The 18,537-nt window shown below is 42.8% G+C and overlaps 1 protein-coding gene across 5 annotated transcripts in view; it reads right to left on the minus strand.

The window, feature by feature from the left end:
* The window catches only part of stam (signal transducing adaptor molecule (SH3 domain and ITAM motif) 1), a 156,579-nt gene that overhangs the window by 108,294 nt on the left and 29,748 nt on the right, over positions 1-18,537 (minus strand). For 2 of the 5 annotated variants that reach the window (XM_072508580.1, XM_072508577.1), the window contains exon 1: positions 14,380-14,767. The exons of 1 other annotated variant lie outside the window; for it this stretch is intronic. In XM_072508580.1, coding sequence (XP_072364681.1) covers positions 14,380-14,419 — 40 coding nt within the window. In that variant the 5' untranslated portion in view covers positions 14,420-14,767. Of the gene's footprint in view, positions 1-8,719; positions 8,883-14,379; positions 14,780-18,537 lie in introns of those variants that run through there. 2 more of the 5 variants (XM_072508578.1, XM_072508581.1) reach the window with 2 other exon arrangements.

An 18,537-nucleotide genomic window follows, 5' to 3' on the forward strand; every position in this document is an offset into this window, starting at 1 on the left:
TTTCTTTACTAGCTTCTTGGACCAGAGCTTCTGGGCATCTTTCTAGTGTAGAACACTTATCCCATCAAAAAAATCAAACTTCACCCCAAAGACACCCCAGAAAATCCACTAGTCACCACACTACAGTGCCTGTTCGGGTACACGGGAGTGAGAATTCAGAATGTCCAATTCACCTAACAAGCACGTCTGTTGCGACTTTTGGGAGGAAACTGAAGCACCCAGAGGAAACCCATGCAGACACGGGAAGAACGTGCAGACTCCGCATTGACAGTGAGCCAAACCAATAATTGAACCCAGGTCCCTGGCGCTGTGAAGCAACAGTGCTAACCATTATGCTACTGTGCCACCCATCGGAAATCCGACAGCTCTCACTTAGAACCAAAGCATCTTAGACATGGCTTCTCTTCTTCTCCATCCACCATTCTCTCCAGGGTCTGCAGAGGATCCAAGCCATAACATTTTGCAGTTTGGAGGATTGAAGCCATCATTTCAGTCCATGCCACCAACTCCACAGCCTGGCAAACAACCTGATGCTATGCCCCGACACCATCTCAGGTTGAGCCAATTGTACACAAAGTTGGGGTTCCAATCCCAAGTTCTCCCCGCAGAAAAAAGTCCACACTGATTTCTGTAACACAATTTGTCCCAGCCCACCTGTCATTGAAACCCAACAGTTACTGACATGATTTACTGTTCAATTGTTCTCCTGAACTATGGTGCTGAAATCAGGGCAGAGGAAAGAGGCAGCAATGTTTCCAGAGAGCTTCAAGATATGGGTTTGGAGACAGTTAAATGTTGGCGATGAACCAAGAAAATAATAATGGCAATGTCAGAGAGAGGACAATGAATTGGATTGGCATATACTGTCAGGGGATGGAAGGAACTGAACCAGAGTCTGCTTTAATCAGATCACTGATAACGGCTAGAATTTGTGGTTGTAAAGATAGTGATGCTGTTAGTAGTCGCAGTCTTACTGTGTAAAGCAGCCAGAAACCTGTGGTGTCCCCACGTGTGCAGTTTATGCAGTAAGCAGCATCAGTGATATCCTGCTCCTGCACAGGGTGCACTGCTGAAGTCTTCACAGATGCAACGGCAGAATGAGTGATTGTATTTTCAACAATTTACGTGTAATCCAGGCAGTAAAAAGTATTGGAAACCATTATGCCTTGTTAAATGAGGTGCCACTGAGTTTTTAAACAGTGTACGAAATGATTAATGCTGCTGAATGGCCTTTTTTGGCCATGATAAACACATTTTATAGGTGTGGAGTCTCATTCTTTCAAAGAAACATTTAAAAGTTCCATTATTTTAAATCTAAATACTTCCACCTTAATCCCATGTGTACACAACAATCTTAATTTTGCTTCTGTACAATGTCCTAAAATATGAATCATAAATTCCTCTTCTTACTTTCTTTCTGTCTGAGAATTCTTCATTCTGAATGGCTGATCACCCTGCCTGCATTGCTACTCAAGGCCACAGAAGACATTTGATTTAAGTCACAACAGAACAGAGGAAGTCAACACAAAACATTTGCAGGTGGCTTTTCCCAGAGGTCAGCACCATCCTTTTGATGCCGACTACAAAATCTGGATCTTTGAAGGTGAACTCAGCAGACCAAGCTCTCATGTTATTTTTGCTCATGTGGTTTTCAGCTGATACTGTAGTGCTGTACTGAGGGTGGAGAGAATCTAGATTAGACTGGTCAGTACTGTGCCCAGCACAATTTTATCTGCAGCAACTAACTAGGTTTCCATGCAAATAACAGACATTTTCTTTAGTTTTGCACACACTTCAACAAGGATAGGATAAAGGAATAAATACTTATTTGTTTGGTCCAATCGGAACTACTTCTGATGCAACAGTACTCTCTGAGGAAAAGAACAGAATGCGAACATAAGAACTAGGAGCAGGAGTAGGCCATCTGGCCCCTCGAGCCTGCTCCGCCATTCAATGAGATCATGGCTGATCTTTTTTGGACTCAGCTCCACTTTCCGGCCCGAACACCATAACCCGGAATCCTTTTATTCTTCCAAAAACTATCTATCTTTATCTTAAAAACATTTAATGAAGGAGCCTCTACTGCTTCACTGGGCAAGGAATTCCATAGATTCACAACCCTTTGGGTGAAGAAGTTCCTCCTAAACTCAATCCTAAATCTACTTCCCCTTATTTTGAGGCTATGCCCCCTAGTTCTGCTTTCACCCGCCAGAGGAAACAACCTGCCTGCATCTATCCTATCTATTCCCTTCATAATTTTATATGTTTCTATAAGATCCCCCCGCATCCTTCTAAATTCCAACGAGTACAATCCCAGTCGACTCAACCTCTCCTCGTAATCCAACCCCTTCAGCTCTGGGATTAACCTAGTGAATCTCCTCTGCACACCCTCCAGTTCCAGTACGTCCTTTCTCGGGTAAGGAGACCAAAATTGAACACAATACTCCAGGTGTGGCCTCACTAACACCTTATACAATTGCAGCATAACCTCCCTAGTCTTAAACTCCATCCCTCTAGCAATGAAGGACAAAACTCCATTCGCCCTCTTAATCACCTGTGGCACCTGTAAACCAACTTTTTGCGACTCATGCATGAGCACACCCAGGTCTCTCTGCACAGCAGCAGGTTTTAATATTTTATCATTTCAACAATAAACACTTTTGCTGTTATTCCTACCAAAATGGATAACCTCACATTTGTCAATATTGTATTCCATCTGCCAGGCCCTAGCCCATTCACTTAACCTATCCAAATCCCTCTGCAGACTTCCGGTATCCTCTGCACATTTTGCTTTACCACTCATCTTAGTGTCTTCTGCAAACTTTGACACATTGCACTTGGTCCCCAACTCCAAATCATCTATGTAAATTGTGAACAATTGTGGGCCCAACACTGAGCCCTGAGGGACACCACTAGCTACTGATTGCCAACCAGAGAAACACCCATTAATCCCCACTCTTTGCTTTCTATTAATTAACCAATCCTCTATCTATGCTACTACTTTCCCCTTAATGCCATGCATCTTTATCTTATACAGCAACCTTTTGTGTGGCACCTTGTCAAAGGCTTTCTGGAAATCCAGATATACCACATCCATTGGCTCCATTGGTGAATGGGCCATGAATCCCCAAAGCAAAAAATGTTGTCCCTTCATAAATTGAAGTGTAATATATTGTGTTCATTACAAAACATTTGATCATGCATACCAAAGTGCTTCAAACATAATTAGACTCCATTTTTATGTGTCTGCTCCAAACTAGCAATAATGCCTCATTGATAGCCCCCTATTTTAATAGAAGCATACATTTAAAGAAAACTTTGGATTTATTTACAACAGATTAATAATCATCAACCTTAATTCATCAATGCACTCTTAACAATTAAGAGTTAAAGTGGACTCCGGGACTAACTTCGACCCCCGAGGGATTCTTCCCTTTTTGGTACTGGGGTCCTTCTCTCGGATTACATGGCTATTACACGAGGCGGAACAAGTAGAAAATGCTTCATTGTGGCACAGCACTAAGGCCATTTAAACCATCAACCTGCTCTTTGTAATAACTATCCAATTAGTCCCATTCCCTTGTCATTTCCCCACAGTTTGCAAATTTCTACCCTCCAAGTACTTTTCCAATTCCCTTTGAAAGAAACTATTGAACTCCATTTCTGCTATGATTCTTTTGCCAGTTTCCTTAAATCTGTGTCCTTTGGCTCCAAACCTTCTCATTAAATTCAAATAATGTGGCAGTCCTGAACAAAATCTTCCCCAACATCATCTATTCAAATATCTAGAAAGAACAGCATATTTCAGGTTACAACGTGAAATGTTACTTTTCCATGAAGTACAGTTTATTTCCTCACAAGAATTTCTAATATGAGCTGAAAAATGAAGTTCCCAGCTTACACAGGTGACCTATTCCCCAGCAGCCCATTCACCAATGCAGCTCAAGAACCACAGATTTTCCACAACGGCTTAGGGCAGCACGGTAGCATGGTGGATAGCACAATTGCTTCACAGCTCCAGGGTCCCAGGTTCGATTCCCGGCTTGGGTCACTGTCTGTGCGGAGTCTGCACGTTCTCCCCGTGTGTGCGTGGGTTTCCTCCGGGTGCTCCGGTTTCCTCCCACAGTCCAAAGATGTGCAGGTTAGGTGGATTGGCCATGATAAATTGCCCTTAGTGTCCAAAATTGCCCTTAGTGTCCAAAATTGCCCTTAGTGTTGGGTGGGGTTACTGGGTTATGGGGATAGGGTGGAAGTGTGGGCTTGGGTAGGGTGCTCTTTCCAAGAGCTGGTGCAGACTCGATGGGCCGAATGGCCTCCTTCTGCACTGTAAATTCTATGATTCTATGAATTCTAAATTCAACCTTATTTTTCAAGTAAAAGAAGCTCCTGTTCTGCTTGCAGAGTGAGACAGAAATTCTGGGTTTCATGATGTCACTTTTTGTCTTCTTTTCCCCCCCAGCAAAATTCATCAATAACATACCCCAATGAGTCTTTTGCCAATAGCATTTTTTAGCTATTACATCTCTCCACGAGAATGTGCCACAGGGGTACATAACTGCAGAATAACTTCTGTAATGCGAGAATCACATACATGATTTATGATTTTAAAGATAGATTACGATGTTCAATCCTCAAATCCCTTGAATCCCTGCTCTAATCGCTGTGTCGATCATAGAATCTACAGTGCAGGAGACCATTCAGCCCATCGATTTTGCACCGGTCCTTGGAAAGAGGACCCTTTAAGCTCACGCCTCTACCCAATCCCATAACCCAGTAACCCCAACTCGCCTTTTTGGAACTAAGGGCAATTTAACATGGCCAAACCACCTAACCTGCACATCTTTGGACTGTGGGAGGAAACCGGAGCACCCGGAGGAAACCCACAGACATGGGGAGAACGTGCAGACTCTGCACAGAGTGACGCAAGCTGGGAATCGGACCTGGGACCCTGGAGCTGTGAAGCAACTGTGCTATCCACTGTGCTACCGTGCTACCCTCACGTAGAACATCACATGTGCTGCATAGGTAGCAGCCCAGATTTCTGCGTTCTCTGCCACCACCTCCCCTCTTTGTTCGACAACTAAGCTTTTGCTGTCATGTATCCCAATGTAACTGACACTTGCTTTGCAATGGCTTCTTCGAACGTTCGCGCAGTCATGTCTGCAATGCCCCAGAATGGGTCCCATCTTTGTCCAGCTTACATGCTGCCTATTGGCACCATTATCCCCAAATATGGAGTGAACGTTCACAAAGACGTTGACAATATCCAGCATTTACTCTTTACTCTTACCCTTGATCCCATGACTGACTATGTGTATGACAATGCAGTTCAGTATGACCCGCAATTTGTTCCAATTTGATAGCTCTAAGTCTGAACCTCTCTAGTTTGGCTGCCACTAGAAACTCAGCATCCATGCACTCAATCCTATCTCCCTAATCAACTGTACACTCAGCTACCAAATGGAAATGCACAACCTCACTGGTCCATTTGACTGAAGCGTACATCAAATCTCAAATCCTATTCAATAAAGATCAACCTTTTCTACCTCCGTAGCAATGTCCATCAACATCCAAACCTCATTATCAATGAAACCCTTATTCATGCCCCTCACTTCCAGGTAATAACTCACTCCTGTCACTAGTCTCCTAGGTTCCACCTTACAGAATTTACACCCCTGTCCCCAAATTAAAAGAATTCCATCGTCCACATCCTGAATTAGCAAGAAAAAGCAATAGACCTGAGAATTGGGAACAGTTTAAAATTCAGCAAAGTCAGACCAAGGGATTGATTAAGAAGGGGAAAACACAATTTGAAAGTAAGCTAGCAGGAAACAAAAAAAAACTCACTGTAAAAGTTTCTATAAGTATGTAAAGAAAAAGGGGGGGGGGGGGTAAAGAGGCAGGATCAGAGTATTGAACTTGATGATCAGCCCTGATAATAATGATGTGGAGATGCCGGCGTTGGACTGGGGTGAGCACAGTACGAAGTCTTACAACACCAGGTTAAAGTCCAACAGGTTTGTTTCGATGTCACTAGCTTTCGGAGCGCTGCTCCTACCTCTTCATTCACCTGAGGAAGGAGCAGCGCTCCGAAAGCTAGTGACATCGAAACAAACCTGTTGGACTTTAACCTGGTGTTGTAAGACTTCGTACTGATAATAATGAATAGTGGAGCAGGCTCGAAAGGCCAAATGGCCTCCTCCTGCTTCTATTTTCTGTGTATGTTTCGATGTATAACCGATACAGTCATATTGTTTGAGTACTCTTATTTTAGCCAACATACCCCATGCACTGATTTTAAAATAGTCATTCTTTTACAAATCCACGGCTTGACTATATCTCATCTTGGTACATCATTTTCCCCATTGCCGTTCTGTGCTCGGAAATTCTCTTCCCAAACTACTCTATTTTGATACACACACACCGCGTCAAAGAATTGTCAGCCACACCTTCACTTGTCTCCCCGAAACATTCTAACACTTGCTTGTTTCTCCTCATGTTTATGAAGTGCCTTGAGAAATTAGAATCATGCAGAACACAAAGACATTTGGCCATCATGCCTGTGACGGTTCTTTAAAAGAACTAGACATTAATCACATTCTCCTGATCTTGCCCCATAGCCCTGATATGTTTTGCTTTCCAAGTATTTGTCCAATTCCATTTCTAAATTATTTGAAATCAATCTGCTTCCACCATCCTGTCAGGCACTGCATTCCAGATCATGACAACACTTGTAAAAAAAAAAAAAGTCTCTAATCTTTCCACAAAACAGGCAGCATGGTAGTACAGTGGTTAGCACTGCTGCCTCACAGCGCCAGTGATCCAGGTTTGACTCCGACCTCGGGTGGTGGTCTGTGTGGAGTTTGCATTTTCTCCCCTTGTCTGTGTGGGTTTCCTCCGGGTGCTCCAGTTTCCTCCCGCAGTCCAAAAATATGCAGGTTAGGTGGATTGGCCATGCTAAATTGCCCCTTGTGTCTAGGGATGTGCAGGTTAGGTTAAGAGGTTATTGGGATAGGATGGGTAAGTGAGCTCTGGTGGAGTGCTCTGTCAAAGGGTCGGTGCAGACTCGGGCTAAATGTCCTCCTTCTGCACTGTAGGGATTCTATGATCTATGAACTCATAACTCAAGTCTCTCATCCCTGGTACCATTCCTGTAAATCTCCTCTGTACCTTCTCCAATGACTTGAGATCCTTCCTTGGGTATGGGGCCCAACTTGGGTGACTGACTGTGTGGAGTTTGTACGTTCTCCTCGTGTCTGCGTGAGATTCCTCCGGGTGCTCCGGTTTACTCACAAATGCCAAGGATGTGCAGGTTAGGTGGATTGGCCATGCTAAATTGCCCCTTAGTGTCTAAAGGTTAGGTAGGGTTGCGGCGATAGGGCAGGGGAGTGGGCCTAGATGGGGTGCTCTTTCGAAGGGTCGGTGCAGACCCAATCGGTCAAATGGCCTCGTTCTGCACTCCAGGGATACTAGGATTCTATGAATATACAGCCGTACAACCTTGTTCTGCCACCTTCAAAACTCGAGGTATGTTGCGCCAGGATCTGCTAATGTCTCTCCAGCTGTTCACATGGAGGGGTACAAAAGCCAGTGGTGTTGTCTCGTCTTCCAGAATTTGGCTAAGTTGGGTATATTACCAGTTATGGGGAGAGAGTTCAGGAAAACCCCACTATCAAATGCAACACAGGAAAGCTAAGAGGATGAGTTTTATCCATTGACTTCTGAAAACAAAGACTGCAATATATCAGGAGAAATAAATTCAGTGCTATGAACAACTCTCCACTGCCAACAACTGGTGAACAATCACCCAATGTCATATAAGGATATAAACAGAAATGTTACTTCACCCAAAAGTTAAGAGCTAAAATGTCATCATGGCTGAGGGAAAGCACAGTTAAGCAGCTTTGAATGGGAGGTCCCAACTAACTATTTGGCTCAACTATAGTAGATATTTGTTGACAGTACAGATCTGCTTTGATTACAAGTAATACTTTCCACAGAATTATACTGAGCTTGCAATAACTTTTTAAGTCAGCACTATTTTTCCATAAGCAGCTGACCTGCATGATGAACTGGTTAACAAGTTCCAATTAAAAAAATGTTTCCAGCTATCTTTACTTCACAGACTGAAAGCTATTCATGTCCTATTGGGGTAGAAACAACCCATTAAACGGAGGGATCTTTTTTTGAATAAACATATTTGATACCAATTTAAAGAAGGTCCCTGATTATAGTTGACCATATTATGTATATATGGTGAGACTCCTTCAGAACACTTTTCTCGGTCCCATCACATTTCAGGTACACGGAGTATAAACATTCACTGAGGAAATAAACGGGTCTGCCTTTCAGACTTACTAACAAAAATATCTAGCTATCCTACAAAAATGCATTTCTTATGTTTCATATTTTGTAATTGCAGGGAAATGTTTAGATTTCAACGACTTCAGAAAACTAAGCATTCTGACGTAATTTAAACATATTAAGTGAGCTGACTCTATTGCTTTCTAAACCTGCGTTTCCACTGTAATCACAAGAACTGGTCATTTCTCCTAACAATGCACAATTAGAAGTTGCTTAGCTGGAACTCCACTAAAGTACTGAGGGAGTACTACAATATCAGAAGAGACAGTAAACCAAGGTTCCATATGCCCTCTCAGTGGATGTAAAAGATCTCATGCTACTTATTGTAGCACAGCGGTTAGCACTGCTGCTTCACCTTGTTCCCGTTTAGGTCACTGTCTGCGTGGAGCCTGCACGTTCTCCCAGTGTCTGCGTGGGTTTCCTCCAGATGCTCCGGTTTCCTCCCACAAGTCCCGAAAGACGTGCTCGTTAGGTGAATTGGACATTCTGAATTCTCCCTCAGTGTACCCGAACTGGCGCTGGAGTGTGGCGACAAGATGATTTTCATAATAACTTCATTTACAGTGTTAAAGTAAGCCTACTTTTGACAATAATAAAGATTATTGTTATTATTTCAGCGAAAAGCAGGATTGTTCTCACTGATGTCCTGGCCAACATATAACTCTTAATTCACACCATTCAAAAACATGTTGTCATTATCACACTGCTGTTTATAGGACTTTATTGTGCACAGGTTGACTGCTGTTTCTAAAATAGAACAGTAACTACAGATTTAAATTGAAGCACCTTGGAATGTCTTGTTACATTAAACCCGCTATATAAATGAATGTTAATGTCTTTATGCTACTCCTTCAAAAAAGGCCATGAGCATTTTCTGAGTAGAGTTTGTTCGAGTATATACCATTCCATGTGGGTTTTTAAAATCTAAGTTTCTCATCATGCTTGTGTTTTGCTATTTTGTTCTCTCGTCCAAAGATCACAAATTATGTCCCAAACATAGTTCTGTGATATGACCAAATTCAAATGCTACTAATTTTGCTCCATTTTTACTGTAACAAGATTCAGCAAGATAACTGCACCCACATAAAGTACATTACTCACCTGTTCAGCCTCTCAAACCACCCGTGATCAGACCTGAAATGGTAGACCCAAGCTTAGTACCATGAGCAGCTACTTATAGGTAGGATTACAGTACTGGCATATCAATCACAGGCACCAGACAAAGTTCTTACTTAGGATGTAGGATGGCAAGCCTTGTGAAGCCTGTGACCATGCTGGATTCTACTCAGCACATCCCTGGCCTTTTTCTTCCTCGCTCTTTTACCTTATCTTGTATTTCTTCCATCATGCCATTCATAGTTATGTATTTAGCTGTGCTGATGTTTCAGCACACTGCTGTTAAGTACAGTTTTGCTCCTATGGACATTGGCTAATGATTCACTCTCTTAGAGATGGTTGGTAGAAGAACAAAAGGGGAGGATCTATGATAGGATGAAAGTAAGATAGATTCAAATGACAAAATGATTCACTGGTGTAAGGCCAAAGTAAGTGAGAATGGGACAAGACACAAAAGCATATCTGGAGGAGGTTTGAATAGCAGTATTCTGAACATCTGCTGTTCAAAAACAAATAAATCATAGATCTTCTAGTTTGTTGTTCTTTCCACCCTCCTGCCACTTCCTCACAACCTGTGAAATCTCTGACTTTTCTCAGTTTTGATGGTCATAGAATTATTTCTCTCCTCAGGTGCTGTCCAACCTGCTGAGTAATTCCAGATTGCTCTGTGTTTGTGCAAAAACAGATTATCCGGCTATTTATTGCATTGCTGTTTCTGGGATGTGCAAATTCATAATCACATTTCTCTATCTGCAAAAGTGATTAAACTTCAAAAGATACTTCACTGTCTGCAAAGCACGGAGATCAAGAGAAATGCACTATATAAAATGAGAGTTCTTGCTTTCAGTTTCTGACAGGTAAACAGTACTCAAACATCACCAAAGCAACTGAATTTTCAGCATCCGAACAACATGGACATTGCAGAGTTCAATGTAGTAACATTACATTAATGCCCACTCTAAGGTAAATTTTGCCTGGGTGAGGTTAACTCCCATAGTCAGCAATTCAACACTGACATGTTTTCAGATAGTAAAACTGTCATTTGGATAGAGGCAATAAAAATCCTTATATCCTTCATCATGTAAGATTGTAGGGGCTAACTGTAATATCAGACTATCTCCTTCCTTCATTGTCAACCTGGTTCACCTCCTCACTAAATTTACAAGAGGCTGTTGGTCCTGGTACTGCTAGACAGAAGCGAGTCTTCCCACTCCTTTGGTTCAAGCAATCATTAACCATCCCACGGCATTATTTTAAGAGAAAGAGCTCTCCCTGTTTTCTTTTTAACATTGTTCCCTCAATCAATCTTCTGCAATCTTATATCAGGTCACTAATAAATGTGGGATCTTGCTGTGTGCCAAATAGTCGACACATTTACAGGAACAGGACAAGGCCATTTAGTCACTTGAGCCTGTTCTACCATTTAATGAGATCATGGCTAGCTAATTCCGTGTATCTGCCTAGCCCCATATCCCTTAACACAATGTTAAAAAAATCTGTCAATTTCAGTTTTAAACGTAACAATTTATCTGGAACCAATTGTCATTTGTGGAAAATAGTGCCAAACTTCCATTATCTTTTGCATGTAGAAGTGTTTTCTAATTTCACTCCTAAAATGCCTGGCTCTAACTTTTACACTCTGCCCCAGAAATCGCTAACACCCAAATTAAATGAAAGTAGTTTTCCTCTATCCCATCTGTTCCCCCTAATATCTTGATTACTTTGAGCAAAACACTCATCTACTAAATTTCAAGGAGTACAATCGTAGTTTGTACAAATCTGAGTCCAGGTTTAATTCTGGTAAATCTACACTGCATGCCCTCCAAGGCCAACACATCGTTTCTGTGGTGTGGTGCCCAGAGCTGCTGACAATACTCCAGATGTGGTCTCACCAGAGGTTTGTATAGCTAAAGCATGAATTCTGCCCGTTTGAATTCTATTCCTTCAAATGTTAAAGCCAGTCTTCCATTTGCCTCTTTGATTACTTTCTGTAAGATGCTCATTACATTTTAATGATTCATGTAACACCTCGCACGGTCTACTTGGACTGCCAATACTTCCAGCTTGTCACCATTCTGAAAGCACACTATTCTGTTCTTTTTATGTTGAAAGTTGATGATCTCACATTTACTCACACAAGGTCCATTTGCCACAACTTTGTCCATTCATTTAATCTATCACTACCTCTTTGTGATGTTATGCTTCCATATGCACTGCTTACAATGCCGCCTATTTTTTTGTGACCATCCCATCATCTAAGTCATTAAGAAATATTGTGAATAATTGAAGCTCCAACAGAGATAGATATGGGGCATCTTTAATCATGTCCTGCCGATTAAAGTACTTGACAATTGTCCTTGTTCTCGGTCTCCTCCTGCTCAGGCAATTTCCAAACCAGGTCCATAATTTACATTCAATCCCAAGAATTTCTACTTCAGCTAATTGTCTCTTATAAGGACTTTGCCAAATGTCTTCAGGACATACTCCTGAACACAGTCACAGATTCAAAAAATTCCATTAGATTTGTCAGCTGTGACCTACCCTTCAAAAATCCATATTGGCTTGCTGATTAGCTGAAAATTTTCAAACTTTTCAGGCACCCTCTCATAGACATCGAACATACAGTGCAGAAGGAGGCCATTCGGCCCATCGAGTCTGCACTGACCCACTTAAGCCCTCACTTCCACCCTATCCCCTTAACCCCTGCTAACCTTTTTGGTCACTAAGGGCAATTTATCATGGCCAATCCACCTAACCTGCACGTCTTTGGACTGTGGGAGGAAACCGGAGCACCCGGAGGAAACCCACGCAGACACAAAGAGGATGTGCAGACTCCGCACAGTGACCCAAGCCGGAATCGAACCTGGGACTCTGGAGCTGTGAAGCAATTGTGCTATCCACAATGCTACAGTGACCCAGTGGGGAATCGAACCTGGGACCCTGGCGCTGTGAAGCCACAGTGCTGTCCATTTGTGCTACCGTCTGCCCCTTAAATGTCGACTCTAATAATTTCCTGACAATAGACTGGTCTACAATTCTCTGGTTTCACTCTTACTTTTCTTAAATTTCAGGCAAACTGCACACAGCAAAATGTGACAATAACCAGATTATCTGCTTATTTAGTCTTGCTGGTTGAGGGATAAATATTGACCAGGGATAAACTACCCTGCTCTTCTTCGAAATACTGTCATTGGATCTCTCCTATTCTCGGGGGTAGACAGGGCCAGGGCCTCAGTTTAACATTTAGATCATGCACATCCAAATGTGCAACACACATTCAGTACTGCACTGGAGTGTAACAATAGATTTTATGGTCAAGGCTCTGATATGGAATTTGAACCCACAACTTTCTCATTCAAAAACCGAAGGTCATTAACATTTCTCACATTTTCAGATTCTTAATTCAGGATACCACTAATGCTAATCCTGTCCCTCGCGGTCATCTCCAAACCGTCTGTTGACAAGTCAAAAATATGGCATCCAAACAGTTGAACTTTAACCAAGCATATTACAAGAGAAACAAAATAAAGGAAAATCAGAAAACAGTTTCGAACTGTGTTTTATTTCCCTTCCCTTTGTTCTCGCCACAGATGCCAACTGACCTGTGCATTTCCAGCCCATTCCTATTTGGATAAAGTTTTTAAATACCTATTTCATATTCTTTTCTCCTTGTCTGCCCTGAAATAAAAGTGTTAAACTTGAAAATCATTGTTCCTTATTAGTACAAATTTAGGGAAAGTGATTTTACTTGGGCAAGATTACAAACTTCCACAGTAGGGCCTGTTCTGTGCTGTATTTTCTATGTTCTATGTTCTGTGCCTCAATCATATAATTCAATCTGTTACTTGGGGGCAGCACGGTAGCATAGTGGTTAGCACAATTGCTTCACAGCTCCAGGGTCCCAGGTTCAATTCCCAGCTTGGGTCACTGTCTGTGCGGAGTCTGCACGTTCTCCCTGTGTGCGCGTGGGTTTCCTCCGGGTGCTCCAGTTTCCTCCCACAGTCCAAAGATGTGCAGGTTAGGTGGATTGGCCATGCTAAATTGCCCTTAGTGTTGGGTGGGGTTACTGGGCTATGGGGATAGGGTGGAGATGTGGACCTGGGTAGGGTGCTGTTTCCAAGACCACCAGGTGCAGACTCGATGGGCTGAATGGCCTCCTTCTGTACTGTAAATTCTATGATTACTTGATTTGGCACAATGAGTTCACTGGGGTTTGTGATTCATCTCTTTTGCCATGATTTCTGGGGAGGGGGGAATGATCGCAAAATTTGCTTTGTCAATTATTGGTAAAATTAAGGATTGTGGGCACCTAATATTTGAAGCTTTTCAAACTCATGAAATAAACTCCATTTACAGTATTATTTAACATACCCCAATCAATAACTAAGATATAATTTGCAAATGTTCCATGCACCTTTCACAATTATGTTTTTCAGTTCAATCCTGCCTCGTCTGCATTGTTTATACACTCCATCAACATTTGGGAATTTACGATGGCAGGACAGTTAGTTTTAAATTTAACCGGGGCTTTAAAGACGGGAATGCATTAAATAAAAAGTTCCAGGTTGTATTTGAAGCACTGGGGTTTCGTATGAAACGCTAAATCACAATTAGATGTCCTTTAACCTCACGAATGATTTACGGCGCCGAATGATTTTATTAGCGGAACAAAAACTTGACCAAAATCCAATTGGACTGCAACAATATGATTTCTAACTCCGACCTTTCGCAAACAAAAGGCCCACATCTACCAGTATTAACGCTGCCCGAATCCTTCTCCAACAAAAGCCTAGTGGACATCGCACACCTTATCTCGCCAACTTCAAAGCAACCCATTTGTACACACAGACCCGACAGGCCATTGAATTCGTGGATTACATATTCCCCCACAGGACTTACCAACATCTTGATCGAATGGATTGGCGGTAAAGAGCGGCATCTCCGAAGTGTGTATTTGTGTATGTGCGCGCGTGCCTCCTTGCAGTCGCAGTCGCAGTCGCCCCCGGTAATGGCTCTTCTGTCCCTTTGAGCGCTCCTATGTCTCACACGCCCCTGGCTCACTTTGCTGCCGGAACTCGCCCCGCGGGAGTGAGCGCCAATCGCAGCGCGCGCTCTTGCTCGCTCCGGGCCGCGTTCTGTGGCTGGCACGAGCCCCCGGGCCCCGTTCTCCCCCCACAAGCTCTGGCTCCAAGGTCTGGGTGTGTGGGGTTGCCAAGAGCCGCTCTGTCTCACATGGAAACACAGCATGTTGGGAAATCAGGGCGCCTGCACCAGTGCCTGAGAAGCAGCGAGGCGGAGGGCAGGGTAAACATCGGGGACACTGATGAACAATGATTGCTATATTATATTGATATCGTTCAGCTTGAATCCACAAAGAAAAATTCAATGAGTTCAACAGCATTTCATTTTATTGTCCTCGCCGCCCCCCCGCCGCGGGTTTTATTTTTGCATTTCCAAACTCGAATCCAAATCCCGGAGATTTTGCAACATAATCGCGCGACACATCTCAGAAACTCCAGCGGTGGGGAAAGACACTGCTGCCTTTATTCCACCTGTCTGTGCAGTAGTAGCCAGCGGACCCCTTAACGTCGATGGGTGACATTTATACATGATACCAAAAACTGCTCAAATTGCGAACGCGTGAAAATAAATTGAGTTGGTGGAGTTGTGTACTTTTTAAAATATATGCCAACCCTGCAAACGAACAGATATGAGCAACATCTGAAAGACAAATGGCACGGTGCCCAGAAGCCCAAGTCTAGTTTTCGAGTGAAAACAACTGTCCGGTGTTTGCCGTGATCAGCCCGTTTTACATCTCTCCCAATCTTACATTGGAAATGTTAATTTTTTTATATTAACACTGATTCATATTGCTTTACTTCAGTGGTTATTTTAATTGAGGCATTTTTATTTCTTTTTAAAAAGTAACAATAGATTTTCAAAAGCGACCAACACATATTTTTGACAAAAGCTACCTCACCAGTCATTTTCACGAGGGCATTATTGTCTCCCGTTCCCAAGTTCCACTGGCACACTTCTTCCTCTATTCCCTTATTTTACCCTGTTGCTTTCCTCCCTTTCTAACAATATTTAACTGAATATTTTATATTCCATTCGTTGCAGCCGAGCAGAGGAATTATCTGTGGTATAATAAAAACAAAATACTGCAGACGCTGGAGATCTGAAACAAAAACAGAAAGTGCTGAAAAGACTCAGCAGGTCTGACAACATCTGTAGAGAGAAAAACAGAGTTCACATTTCGAGTTCAATCTGACTCTTTTTTAGAACTCATTGTATTTAACCTCTGTTTCTTGTCACACAGATGCTGCTCAGTGTTTCCAGCACTTTTCCAACTAATTTTTCCGCTACCAACATGACTATTTCGCCATCTGCCATGATGGGATTCAAATCTGGGACCCCAGAGCACTAGCATGGGTTTCAGGATTGCTAGTCCAGTGACAATACCATGACACCACCACCTCCATTAATTCATTTGCTGTAGAGGCTGGTTAGTATAGATGGCTAATATGTGATTTAGATTTTCACCAACAGCATGGAGTTTGATTCCTGTTGTGGTTAATATAGACTCAGGACCTGCCTCCTTGCTGCACCTGTAATCAAAAATATAATTTGCTGTACACAAACTGGCTGACCCTGACAGGGTTATAATTGATACCAAATTCATTAAAAGTAAGTTGAGTGTATCAGAAAGGGACAAAATAATAGGGTGTTGAAAAATAGGAATAAAGATGACATTTTTATCTTAATGCTTTACCTTCTCTCTTTGGCAATTGCTCGCTAATGAGTATGATTGTCCACCTAAGAAACTCCGTGTCACTGGTCATGGGTTCTGTGGGTCCTTGCGTGGCTGATGTGCCGTATCCTAGAGCCACATCTTCGACCGCATACTTGGCAGATGTTTCCGGGAGCTGGATTGGTCCTTGGACTTGAGATCGCAGGTGTTCCTTTCTCCGGCTCCTTTTCTGGGCCTACTCTTGGTGTCAGGTGTTCTCGAAGAATTGTGTCCCTTGAATCAGGAGGTTCCTCCAGGTAGGTTTCTTCTGAGCAAGGGTTAACGTCTATGTTGCATTTCTAGAGGAAAGCCTTCAAGGTGCCTTTGAAACGCTTCCTTTATCCTCCTCTAGTTCAGGTGACTTCCTTGAATTGGATGAAGAAGACTTGCTTTGGCAACCTGGACTCTGGCATTCTAAGCACATGACCGGCCCAGCGGAGTTGGTTTTGAATGATTATGGCCTTGATGCTGGTGGTCTTGGCACTTTCAAAGATGCTGATGTTAGTACATCTGTCCTCCAAGCTGATGTGGAGAATCTGTCTCAGACAGCATTGATGGTACCTCTCCAGGTCCTTGAGGTGGCGTTTGTGCGTAGTCAAGGTTTCCGAGCCGTATGAAAGGTTGGGAGGATGACTGTCTTGTACACAAAGACCTTAGAGTCAGCATAGATGTCACGGATATCAAAGACTCTCACCCTTAGGTGTCCAAAGGCGGCATCACAGATTGGATACGAAGTTGGATCATCATATCAATGTCAGCCTCAGGTGAAAGGTGGCTCCCCATGTGAGGGAAATGTTCCACATGTGGGAGGGTTACACTTTTGATCTCAGGAGGAGAGACTGGATCTTTCTCTGGGGCAAGTTGGTAAAGGACTTGAGTCTTGAGGTGAGGCTGAAATCGATTCTTCGGTATGCTTCCGTGAAGACATCAAGCATAGCTTGGAGTTTCTCTTCTGAGAGAGCAGTTATGGCAATGTCATCCACATAATGAAGTTCTGTGTGAGTGTCATTTTCTTCTTCGATTTCAACTGGTTGAGGTTGAAAAGTTTTCCGTCCATCCTGGTTAGCACTGCTGCCTCACAGCATCAGGAACCGGGTTTGATTCCGTCCTCGGGTAACTGTGTGGCGTTTACACTTTCTCCCCATTGTTATGGGTCAGGGTTTAGAGAATACCAAAGTGTATCATGGAGTTCACCTGACCCACAACTTTTAATAGATTGTGGTATGGGGAGCACATGGCTCACTTTACAGGTATGGTACAGCAGAAATGGAAAGTATTTTTTAAAGCAAAACAATGTTTATTCTATGAACTCAAGTTAACCTTTCTAAAACAAACAGTGAACATCTTAGCAACCAGTAAATCAAATACACCCCCCAAAGAATACAACACTAAGTAATCGGTATGCTGTCCTTTTCACCCAGAAGACTTAACAAACCTTTAAACAAAAGCACATCAGAGTTTACATTAACTACTGAAAACATTTATATTTCTGAATTCACCAAATGATCAAGAGATAGTCCTTCATGGCAGAGAGCACAACAGTATAGCTGCTTTGGCTGACTTCAGCTGCAACACACTGAAAAACGAAACCAAAAAGACAGAGACACACCCAAGCTTTTCTCAAAGTGAAACTAAAAAGCAGAACCAGAGCTCAGCTTCACCCACACTCTGACATCACTGCAGTAACATGAGCAGTCAAACATTTCTTAAAGCGACATTCTCATGACACCATGTCTGTATGGATTTTTACCGGGTGCCCGGTTTCCTCCCACAGTCCAATGATGTGCAGGTTAGGTGGATTGGCCGTGCTAAATTTCCCCCTAGTGTCCCAAAAGGGTAGGTGGGGTTACTGAATTATGGGGATAGGGTAGGGGTGTGGGCCCAGGTAGAGTGCTCTTTCAGAGGCTCGGTACAGACTCGATGGGCTGAATGGTTTCCTTCTGCAATGATTCTATGTAGATGATGTCCATTCCATTGGGAAGTTTGCTCTTGACAAGGTGAAGAATGGTTGTGATGAAGATGGCGAAAAGGGTGGGATGATGACACATCCCTGCTTGACCTCAAAGATTTCTATCATATTTCAGTCGGTGAGGACTGTCACCAACATCTTGTCGTGGAGGAGTCGAAGGATGTTGGTTAATTTCTCTGAGAAGCCAGCCTTTGACAGGTTCTTTGAAAGTGCTTCCTGATTGACTTGAGTCAAAAGCCTTGGTCAGATCAAAAAAGGCCATGTAGAGAGGTTGATATTGCTCCAGACATTTCTG

Source organism: Scyliorhinus torazame, chromosome 6 (assembly GCF_047496885.1).
Source record: "Scyliorhinus torazame isolate Kashiwa2021f chromosome 6, sScyTor2.1, whole genome shotgun sequence".
Lineage (NCBI taxonomy): Eukaryota > Metazoa > Chordata > Chondrichthyes > Carcharhiniformes > Scyliorhinidae > Scyliorhinus > Scyliorhinus torazame.